Source organism: Bactrocera oleae, chromosome 2 (assembly GCF_042242935.1).
Source record: "Bactrocera oleae isolate idBacOlea1 chromosome 2, idBacOlea1, whole genome shotgun sequence".
NCBI classification, from domain to species: domain Eukaryota; kingdom Metazoa; phylum Arthropoda; class Insecta; order Diptera; family Tephritidae; genus Bactrocera; species Bactrocera oleae.
This window is the reverse complement of record NC_091536.1, coordinates 18995326-19007858: the sequence shown is the minus strand read 5'-3', so window position 1 is coordinate 19007858 and position 12533 is coordinate 18995326. Positions and strand designations below refer to the sequence as shown.

The 12533-nt window shown below is 30.5% G+C and overlaps 1 protein-coding gene across 4 annotated transcripts in view; it reads left to right on the top strand.

The window, feature by feature from the left end:
* Positions 1-12533, top strand: part of plx (PTB_TBC1D1_like and TBC domain-containing protein plx) — a 43546-nt gene that overhangs the window by 23755 nt on the left and 7258 nt on the right. The window contains exon 1 of one of the 4 annotated variants that reach the window (XM_036377851.2): positions 2434-3720. The exons of 2 other annotated variants lie outside the window; for them this stretch is intronic. In XM_036377851.2, the coding sequence (XP_036233744.2) occupies positions 3640-3720 (81 nt within the window). In that variant the 5' untranslated portion in view covers positions 2434-3639. Of the gene's footprint in view, positions 1-2433; positions 3721-12533 lie in introns of those variants that run through there. One more of the 4 variants, XM_036377852.2, reaches the window with a different exon arrangement.

Genomic DNA, 12533 nt, shown 5'->3' with positions numbered 1-12533 from the left:
TGTGCGCCTGGTAAGCCACATTTGGTTTTCATATAGAATTCCTACGCATATGCGAAATAAATGAATGAAATTGAATTTGAATCCTTCAGTAAAATTGAAGAATCAGCAAAATTTCAATTTTACAATTTGTATCACTGAAAATCCTACCATCCCCCTCGCATTTGTATGTTGCCCACAAGCTGCTTCCTCACAACATTTGCTAAAAATCAGAAATTGAAGAATTTGTCTGATGTTCACTTCAAAAAGGAGAATTGGCAACATGACCTCTTAGCGAGTTTAAATAATATTTATATTTTTGCATATTATGCACTATTTATGGCATTAAATTACAAAATTTATATTAAATTGCCATTCATATGAAATCATTAACTACTTCTATATATTCTAAGCACAGTCCATATAGTACTTTTATATGTTTACTTATTATCATTATTTCATAGTTTGTCGATTTAGCCCATTTTATCCAAATACGACGCTATGAAAATGCAGCCCAATCGGTAATCGCAATATTTCAAAAGAGCATAAGTCAATTTTCAACAGCAAAGCCCTGCAAAAAGGACAAACGAGACAACATAGCCGATCGACATTGTCGTAAAATTGTTGAATGAAACAAATTTTGTCAACTCCGCCACGATGCGCAAAATTCGGCGTCAATATGTATGCGAGCTCATATGTATATATGTATGTTTGCCGACAAAATCGTCATTTGGTTACTTTCAACAACACAAGGTCTGCGCGAACTCGCCGTTATTTCGTTGGCTTGCCACTATACACAGAGGCGTTCTAACTGAGTATATTATTATGTTGCTTAATTTGTATTGAAAAATACTGATGCATTTATGAATTATTTTCGTAATATAATATATATATATATAATATATAAATACACATAAATTCATACCTATAATCGTTTTTAAACAAAATTCGATAAACAAAATATATATCTGAAATAATTATGTGGCAGTGCGCCCCAATCCCTCCTTGCCCGCGATCGTTCAACTCGCAAAAAGCAAAAAGCGTAGACAAAAGTCATTGCTTGTGCGGGGCAAAAAGAAGCAAGCATCAGCGTACGTGTACTCATGAATGTATGTGTGATTATCACATTTGTGTAAATACGCATAAATAAAGGAATATGCAATAAACCCAAACATATGAACATATTCTCCTGATATATTTTAATTATATCAGAAAGTAAAATATGCTATTAAAGTAATTGAATTATGATATGCTTAGATTCCAATTAATAAAATAAAAAAATTAAATACAATTTTAATTTTATGTATTTTACGATTCGAACGTATATGCTCGTATTCGGAATGAGCTTAACTCCTTCGCGCTTACGACCTAAGCCACCACAAAAGTGGAAACGTGGCCGCTTAGCCACCGTTTTATTATTATTATTTGTTTAATAAGTATATTGCTTACGCAACGCACATACATAAGTTAGAAAACTAACTTATTAAATGTTTATTTTATTATGAATTCTGGGGTTTTTACCGGTAATACAGATTTTTAATTCAAAAGCTTTTTCATAATTATAAATTTGTCATATCATAGAAATTGAAAACATAAATCTAAATAGGTATGCGCAACGATTTTTCATATAGGAATATTCGTTGTGTCTATTTATAGCATTTCGCATATTGTGTGGTGTATTTTTCTTTTTCGAAGTTATACTTTTCGATGTTCCCTCTTGTGGAATTACAAATTAGTACTCAAAAAGTTTTCATTTAACATTTGCTCCTTCTCTACTCATCAACATTCTCTGGTATTACCAATGACAACAAATCACTCATTGTTGCGGGGGACAAGTCATTGGCGACTCATCTTGTCGCTTTTAGCCACTGAATGGTACGATCACTTGGTCTAAACGAGTACATTTGTACTATGTGAAAAAATGAGAGACAAGTAAACATGCACATACATTCATATGTAAATATACTGAGAGAGTGCGCAATAGACACAACAATCCCGAAATACACGTAGTGAGTTTTTGAATAATCAGTGGCTCGTTGAGTAGAAAATAGTTCATTCAACTAAAAATGATTCAATCTTAACTTATTAGAACAAAGTATGCTATAATGTTTTAATTTTTCTAATAGTTTTCAACAAAATTTGTTTCAAAATAATAATTTGTGTCAAAGTTAATCCTTCTTTTTCATGGTAAATAACTGTCCAACAACTAAAAATCATCGCGATGAATATTCTGGCAGACTCAGTCAACTTGTTTAGCTTTAATGATAGTTCACGCAGAGACTCTCTATTACAAATCGTATTATGAATTCCGGCGCTGATAATCGCCGGTATAATTGTCATCACTAATGCACATATGTACATACATTTGCTGTATATATTTGCAAACAATAAATTCGTGCCACCAAGCGCAGCGAACGTCAGCCTAACAGCTGTTGAACAGACGTCGCCGCGATCACTTCGAACAATTCACGAATGTGCGTTGCCCGTCAGTTGAAAAATTAACAATTTGGCGTTAACATGCTAGTCCAGAACACTCCCTAGTGTATAATAAATAGGCAGGGAGTCGAAAAAATTATACTATAATATGTGAATAAAATATTAGTGAATATCAGATTTGTGATTTTTCATTTCATCGTTAAACCTCTCGGCACGTTTGGTGATCGTAGGTTTTCCGTGATTACTTATGTAAAACAACGTTGACGGTCGTTACAAAGTTTAAATAAGCTGCTGTGAAAATGTGATTTATGCTAAGTTTTGTGAGAAAATCTGTGCTTGCAATTATAAATATTAATTTCTAATTTTATTTTAAAATGCAAATGAAAAATATTTCACAAATATTCGGAAAAATTTTAATTCTCCGCATAAACCAAGAATAGTTCAATGATACGCTAGTGACCTACAAACAAAACACAAACAAAAAAATTATGCAAACAAGTTTTCTTTTTGTGATTTATTTAAAGGATCGCACGCCACACTTATTGGTGGTGTGATCTTGGTTAATCGCCAAAACGCTACTTTTGTCTGTATGTGACTCCAACAAAAAAAACCAACGGATATCCATAAGTGAACATATACTAGCTATATAGAACAGGTACGCCTGTGGCATGCAACCCAGCTGCCCGTGTGTGTGACGCAATCGATTGTCATTGATTGTACAAATGATCGATCTAAATTGAAATTAATAAACTAATTATAAAAGCAGAAATGCAAGTCTTTTGAGCATTGAAGCTGCGTACAAAAATTGTGATTATACTTATGTGATATTATTTAAATATATGCTAACAAATCAAGTAAAAATTTACACAAAAAGTGAACAAGGAAGCAATTAAAAGAAAATTGAAGCACTGTTTGTCCTTAGATGTGTCCCCTAGAGTCAATCACAACAAAATCAACCTATATTCAAAAAATAAAAATATAGCATCTATAGAAAAAGTTATCACAATCTGTGCCAAAAACGCCAATCTGCCGAGTAATCGACCAGCTGCAGTTTTGTAAATTCAATGGTAAATTGAATTAGAAATCAAGTGGTTGCCACACTATCATACATACAGGAAATATATATTTATACAATTATAAATTGCCCCTAATAGCTGTTTCGTCTCATCGACGCAGAGTTTTCCCCTTGCATTCATCTAGTAAGTGTTATAAATTGCAGAAAACAAAATGTTCACGGTGCCATTTCATCGTGACACGATTCTCACTACATCGCTTAGCGATGCCTCAACATTGAACAAGAGTCGTACAGTACGTAAATGAATTGAGTATATGTTAAAAAGTAAAAAAAAATTAAAATAACTAAAAATTTTTTTTGCTGCTGACCGCATTTGCGATTGACATTGAAAGTTGTATGCCTTTGAGAATTATCGAGTAAAGAAGGAAATTAAAAAACTAATAAATATCCTCTGCTACCCTAAAACAGAAGAAAAAAATTAACAAACAAATATTTTTTGCATGTGCATGTGCTTTTCGAATGATCGATTTTACTAAATAAGTAAAATATAATCTGCTTTGAAATAATGTAAAATTCCAAACTATACTTGAAATATGTATGTCTTACATATAATAGAATTTATGTACATATATACATATGTGCTACCTTTTCGGAATGCTGCACTCGCTCCATAGCCAATGGATTGAAGCACGACTAAGTACGCTCGCGGCTGCAAGTTATGGCAAAAACATCTACTTTTACTAATAAATAAAATTTGAGCAGAAAATTTTTGATTTTCCGTTCAATTAGCGAAGCCTTTGTAACCTTCATATTTTCTCGGTAAAATATCTGTTTTTATACTCAACCGGTTTTAAAATACTACAAATACATAGATGGAGTAAATACACATGTTTGCATTCATATAATATTACATCAGTTTATTTTCCAAATAGAGATATTTGTTCAACTTAAAGCCCTCTTAGATGTCTCAAGTTAATAACCACTCTTAACTGCTTCATTGATGATTTTTAAAATGTTACGCTGTTTCGAGTTTTAAGCGCTCTTCTTTCAGCCGGGTTTTCGGTTAAATATTCCAAAATTTCCGTTCGTTTATCTTTGTTAATGTGAAGCTACAGCTAAAATTTAAAGTGACTGACTAGTTGCGGTAGTCTCTGAGTATAATCGTCGTCCGATTGTAGTTGACTGATCCAAACGCTTCGATATCACAGAAAATTTCATTTCTTCATTGTACAAATTGAATAATGTTTTCATAACCTTAAATTTATTTTTAAGCAAAACAAAATCGATTTTTTTCTAGACGAGGTCTAATTGCTCTCAAAACTCATTTGAATTACAGCAAACATCGTCATGCTAGTAGACATCGCCAACCTACTATAAAGTGGTTACATTGTGAAAACTCGAATCCCTAATATACATGTATGTAGATACTTCTCATTTGTTCGTTGCTTGAATTCAAGAAAAATTAAGAATTACGAAAAATCAAATGTTGCCACATTACATGTTCTAAAAGAACTCTACCGGACCAATGATTCTACATTTACGAAGCCATCACAGTAGTAAAGTCATTGGAATCGAGTAGACAAATTCTTAATAGGATATGAGAAGAAGGCTATACCGACAGTGGCATATAACTGTAGTGTGAATGATATTAAAGACCCAAATTTCATAAGATAGCCGGATTTATGTAATGGTTTATGTCCGTCCAAGCATTTTTATTCCATTTTATATTACTACAACAATAGTAACAACAGGCAAAACCACATCAATTCAATTCGATTACTAAACTTTTTTTACGGACAAAACTCGTCGTAATTTATTCGAAAACATCCTGAAATTGACTAGTCCTAATATTCGTACGAAATATTTACAGCATTTGGGAGATTTTCGGAGAATTTAGCAAACTAGCAACTGAAATGTCCAAACAATTTACTCAGATTGACAGATCTGTATTTGACTATTCTCAACTCTGCAATTTAAAAACTGTGCATTTAAATTATCAGTAAATAAAAAAGGATACAACTTTTACCATAATATGCTGTAAAATATATGCTTCAACTACTTTCTGTTTGATTGCAACGTGTTGCCGTCCATTTCCGCATAATAAAGTGCAATGATTTTCAATTAACAGCGTTCCGGTGATACTCAGTTGCTCAAAAGCTCAATGCATTTTCAAACTGTTATGTAGAGGTGTGTTTGTATATATGTATATGTGTGTGTGTACTATATGCAGTATTTATAAACAATGCAAACGTTAATAATTGATTATAAATATTTACAACGAAATCAGCATGTCCCGTTAATAGGATTCGACCACCGACTGCCCACATAACTGGTCGGTCATGTGATAAGCAGTCGCTAGCGGTTGTTTTGATATAAAAAGCTTAATATTAATTTAATTAAAATTGTGTTTGCCTGTGTACATATATACCTATGTATGTATGTAAAGAGAAATACAGAAAACGACAGTTAAATGAATAGTATGTGCGTACACACGTTCTTTTATTGTACACAAATTCGTTTTTCTTCACAATATTTGCGTTATTTTAATAAAAATCTAAATTGATTGAAATTCGCTCAGAAACCATAACACATTTTAAATTGTTTTACATACATACATATGTACATATGGATATTTTTTATGAATGTATGTGTATACACACATACTCGTACACAAACAACTGAATAAATAAGTGTTCATAAAAATACCCAAATCGCTTTCTGTGACGATTGGGCGAACGTGTCTAGTTGAGCATTAAATGCTGAAATAAAGCTGAAAACGGTGGGAAATCGTGGAAAAATATGTATGTTATTATGCGTTGATACATATGTATGTACCTATACATTTATTTACATAGCACTTGCTTACTTATAAACTTGTAGAGGGGCGGTTTAGAAGTACCATATATAACTTTATTTAGTGATAGTAGTCACAACAACTGTCATGCAATCATATTGCTTGAGAAATAGTTAAAAATCGTTACACTTTATTTGCAAAACTCGCAAACTTAGGTTTACATCTTACCGTCAAATCGTCTTGAAAAAAATGGCACATTTCTGGTTTAAGTTATACTCAAATAAGACGAAAATTTCTGAAAAAACTCCCCAGTTAGGCTCACTTTCATTCATTACGGTCAGAGATTAGCGCTCCCTTTGAGTCAGACACGTTTTGGAGGGGCTACGTCAAGTCAAGGACTACTTAATTGGTAATCATATTCGGTGAGTTATTAGCGATATAAAACCAGCTAAGCTGGAAAAAGTAGTGAAAAATGTTACCGGATAGTTGGTATGTTTAAGAAGCATTCATGATGAACATGCATATTATATGTCTGTGTCCATGTGGCAACAAAATACATCTGTCATTTATCTTAAATATAAGTTGTGTACTTCGAAAATAAACAACCTTTAAAGTTCCTTGTTGTAGAAATAGCCAAAATGTAAACAAGAAAGCAAATTTAATAAAAGCAAATAACAATTCAATACTTAGAATTCTCAAACAATTTTATTTTATATTTTTATGCCTAGTACACTTTTCTTCTCTGTCGAATTTTAATATAGGTTTCTGTCCGAATAAGCCCACTAATCAATATTACAATATATACCTATGTACATATATACTTCGTTTCACTTGAATCAAACCAAATTCGATTTTATTGTTTTGATATTCCTTCTATCATTAAATATTTATCAATTCCATAAATATTTACATATTATTTATGTAAGTATTAGTGGATTTACTAAGCACAAGTTATCTGGAGAAACCTACAAGCTATTTACAAGTACTTCACTTATTGGTCAGTTAATCAGTCCACAATTTTGTTTTTCTTTTTCGATTTCAATATTTTTTCTCTGCATTTTGTTTTTGTTTAATTACCTTCGCCGTGAAATAAACAGTCACGTCGCTTTTGTTTACATACATGCATTAATGAGAATATGTAAATAGGTAGTTTAAATATTTACAATTAATTACATACATACATACACTAGTTTAATGCTTAGCCGACAAGTGTTTTTACTTGCTTGTGTAAATTAATTCGTTTGAGCACTTGCAAAATTGAGTATTGAGTAGCTAAAATGCGGTTTTCTAAACATGTTTATGGTTATGTTCACATTATAACAAAACTACTTTTAGCAAAAGTAAAATATGTAATTTACAGCTTTATTTTAAAAGCTTGAAAAATATTTAAACGAACCAAATTATTGTTCGGATAAAGAAAATGACCAAAATGTCATTGATATTATTTTCTGTTTTTAATGTAAAAACAGGAGTATAAGTCTCAAACGTTGCTAATAGAAACAAGAAAAAACGTTAACTTCGGTTGCACCAAAGCTAGAACACCCTTTACAAATCAAAAAGTTTCCATACAAAAACTTGATTTTAAGCGTTCAGTGTGTATGGTAGCTATATGCTGCGTTCGATCTAAAAAATTTATGATATATGCAGATATTGTAGTAATACTTTAGGAACTTAAGAACTTGATTCTGATTATTCAATTTGTATGGCAGCTATATGTCATAGCGGTCCGATATCGGCGGTTCCTACAAATGAGTAGCTTCTTGGAGAATTAAGGATGTGTGCAAAATTTTAGAACGGTATCTCTAAAACTGAGGGACTAGTTCGCGTATATACAGACCGACAGACACAGCTAAATTAAGTCAGCTCTTCACGTTGATCATTTATATAAATATTTTAAGGGTCCCCGACGTTTTCTTCTAGATGTTACACACTTTGCACTAGCTTAATATACACTTAAACTGTTCAGGGCTTAAAAATGTTTAAATTATTGTTGCAGATTGATCTTCTTTGTATTCTAATAGCCGACAAATGCTTGACAATTTATACCTTAACACAAAACGAAGAAGAACTTTTCTGTCAAAGCAAATTTCTGAAGCAAAACGAAGCAAAAGTTTTTGTGAATCAGCCATAACTCAACTTTTGCATAATAATGAATATAGTTTTCTCTACATCTTCTCTTTTCAGACAGCCTCTAAATTTAGTCAGTCAGTGAAATAATTTCTTATTTGACTGAATTAAGAATACATCTTTTATCTTTACATTAGAGTTTTTCATCGCACACACTCTGTAGAGTGCAACGAAAACTTTTTCATCAATTCATTGTTAATTAACCACTAATTGACAATTAGTTGATTACTCCATTATATGAAATTTTAAAACAATTAGCGTTCGAATTCCTGAAATTCTCATAATTACACAATTGAGAATGTGTTTGAAAACGTTATAAGGAGTTATCTCAAAAACATAAGTATAAGAAATATGTTCAAAAAATTATGTTATTGTTCTTAAAATTATTTTGTGGTTGCCATTTAAACTTTTTTCATTTCATTCAATTAATGTCTCACATTAATGCAGATTTTGTAAAAATTATTTAAATTTTCTTGAAAGGTTTTAGTTTTTTTAATAACGGCATTTATCCAATTAGATAGAATAGTGATGACAAAACAATTACAGTTAGAGTTGTGTTCGGAAAATGTGTTTTTTACTTAGTGTGCGACATACTTTGAAAATGAAAAATAGTAAGCTAACTATATTTAACAAATACACATTTAAAGCAAAATATATATGTATGCTTGTATGTATATAAGTAGATAATTAATAATAGTAATGAGCTAAGTACAGATATATATTATTAAACGATCAAAGGTCTTCATTTTTAACACATTGCATACATTTGCTATATGTTTATATGTATGTATGTATGTATACATTTGTGTACATATGAGCAAACATATTTCCTCGACTATTTATAGAGTTGTTTAATTTATTGCGAATTAATTACGCACTTGTCAATGCGCATTTGCAAACAAATAATTTTGCATATTTACATACAAGTATGTGCTTACATACCATATATACATCTATATTACTTGTAAGTTAATAATTGGGGTCACAAATATGTTTGTATGTTTTTAATTAGTATTAAGAAATGATAGTGTTAATTAAGGCTTACAAATAAGGTAGTTTTTAACTGATCTTTATGCGCAAAATAAGAGGAAATTTTTTATAAAAATATGCTTACATAAAACACTGTTTATCGCATAGAATTAGTTAAGATTATAAATTACACGCATGTTTTTAATTTTTTTTAAATTCATTCCCACTCAGCTGCTGTTGCTTCATATTTATATCTACATATTTTCATGTTTTTTTTTTTAATTTTATGGAAAACTACCGGCATTTATTATATGCTTATGCGTGTGTGTAAATATGTACTTCAAATAATGGAATTGCATGCAATTTATTTAAGTTTTATAAATTTTACATTTGACGTGAATTTCAGCGGGCAGAGAAATAATAATTTACGATCAACATAGTGTTTAATAGGTGTAAGCCGAGCTGCTGCCTGCTAGGAGCAAAAAATAGGAAGCCAAGTAAAACACAGATATAATAATTTTTACATAAATACATATAATTTATTTTAAAAAAATTATTACTTTATATATCCGTATACTAAAGTTGAAAATCAATTAAAAAATACAAAATGTTCTTATTTTGGGGAAATCTAAATTTCAATGCTGCTACAAAAAATACGAAATGAACGAAAATGTCGCTCATTTCGGTTTTTGTTTGTACCCACACAAAACACTTCAATTTCAGCGCTCTATACGGTTCGGAAATAGACGAAACAATTTGTGATTGTATCCCGTTTTATTTTTGTTCCTGCTTATACAACGTCTATCTCCCCTCTTAACGTGAACGATAGTTCTACTAACTGAACAAAGTCTATAAGTATATTTGGAAACATCAAAAGAAAAGCTACAAATAAAGCAATAAAACTGCAATTAAAATTACATGCAATAAAATATAAACGAAATTATTTCACATTTATTGTTTTAAATTGTCGAATTCTTATTTTTAATATGAATTATTTTCGACAACCTAGCTTTGTTTCGAAAATATATGCATTATTGTGGTACAAATATTTATATATGTATGTACTTAATAAGAAAAAATAATAATATGAGCAAACACATACATGTTTACACATATATATACTTTCAAATATGTAATGCATGTATTTGAACATTTTTTATTTTTGGTAATGATGATGCTTCGAAAGAAATTTCAAATCTTCATATGCTTTTTTGTGGGCTTCTGTTACTCATGCAGTTATACTGCATATACAAACAATAGATATACATATGTATATTCATACGTGCATATATGTACCTACTTATATATATATGTAGGTAATATTTCGCGCACCAATTACATGGTTGCACATCATCCTAGTCGTGTGTGATCAGCGACGATCTGTCTTCATGATCATTCAGTGCGACGTCATTACAGATTGCTCATACGCCATGTCGTCCACAACCAGCAAAGTGCTCGTAATGCATATTTTAGGCAAAAATAAGCAGAGTAGACCAATAAAATATTTTTTATGTGGTTTCGTTTACTCTAAAATATTTTAAATAATTCATTTGTTTTCACAATTTACATGCATACAATCAGTTAGACAGTGAAGTTCATTATTTACGTGACTTGACGTTTATTTAAACATGTTATTAGCCAAACACTTCTCACTAGACAAAAAAAAAGATACAAGTTTGCACAGCAGTAAGGAATTCACGGTAAATGCAAATACTTGACTGTTAACACGTTCGTTTGCGGTTTTTCCACACAAACACACACAAGAGGCGTCTGTACTTTTTGAATTATTACAAACAAGCAATAAATATACAAACTTTTCCATTTTTACTAGTATATGCAGCCAGAGAACAGATAATCATAGTCTTGTTCCAGTCAAGCATACAGCGCACGTGGAAGTTTGTTTTCACACGATTTGTTGCTGTTCCAGAAATTTTTAATTAAAATCGTTTAAATGAAATGCAAAACTGCAATGTAGTTATATATAAAAATTAAGCATATATATATATATATATAGCTGTATATATATTTAGTTTTTTTGTTTCAAGTTTTTAGTATATCGACACAACGTTTTCTCTACTTGTTGAGTTGAGCCTTGCCCTCTTGTCAAATACTTTAAAGCAAAATCAAAGCCATCCAATTAATCCAATACAAAATGATAATACAAAGGAAAGGACAGTCGTTTGTTCAACTCACCGCTCGCCAAGTGATAGCTTTATAAGTGGGCGGTGCCTTCATAGGAGTTTTGTGAAGTAGAAAATGTAAAAAAGAGTAAATTTTGGCTATTGAGAAGAATAAGTAAAAAAAATTTTTAATTTGTTTTTTTCAATCCGGTATTTGGGATTACAAAAAAAAAATAATTCAAACGTTAATTCAATTATTTTTTTAATGCATTATTTGCAACCCTGATTGTGTCTAAGAATGGTTGACTTACAGCAATATTATTTATTTGCGAATTAACGACCCTCTCTCGAAGTAAAGTACATTTTATAATGCATTTAAAGACACAATGAAAACAATCCACAAATTTTGGTACTTACTTCATGCTTTGCCTTGAAACTTTTAAAAATGGTGCTTTTAATGATAATATCACAGAGAAAAGCACAAACAAACAACAGAAATGTTTCAATAGAAAAATTTTAGTTTTTGGTAATAATACGAACAAATACCATATATGTATATTTTTTTGTGGCATGAAAGTAAAACAAAAAATATAATCTTAGCATTAGCAATGGCATTTAATTTTCTGCTTTTCGTGTACTAGTACATATTTTCATCAACATATGCTGTACCAAAATTCTCTTCCAAATAACAATAATTTTTCAAATACATATATATAAACGTATATGTACATACGTATATTTGTATACAGTATATGTTAAAAAAATCAAAAATAGCCCACAATAAAGCCGAACATTGCTTTTCAATACTCGTTTATGGCATTTTTGCCAGAAATTAATTTTTCGGGAAATTTTTAATATTTGAAAAAGTTTTAAGAGCATTTGTCTGTATTTTATATATATATAAAAAATACACAAGTTCATCACAGTTTATTTTTTTGATTTATTTGGCAGCACAATTTCTTTGTTGTTGCGCTGTTAGCTATATTTACATGCAAACATGTAAATGCAAATGTATTTAATTTCATACAAATGTACGTCTATGTATAACATGTGCATATGTATGTATGTATAAGAATATTTATCTCTGTATAAAATT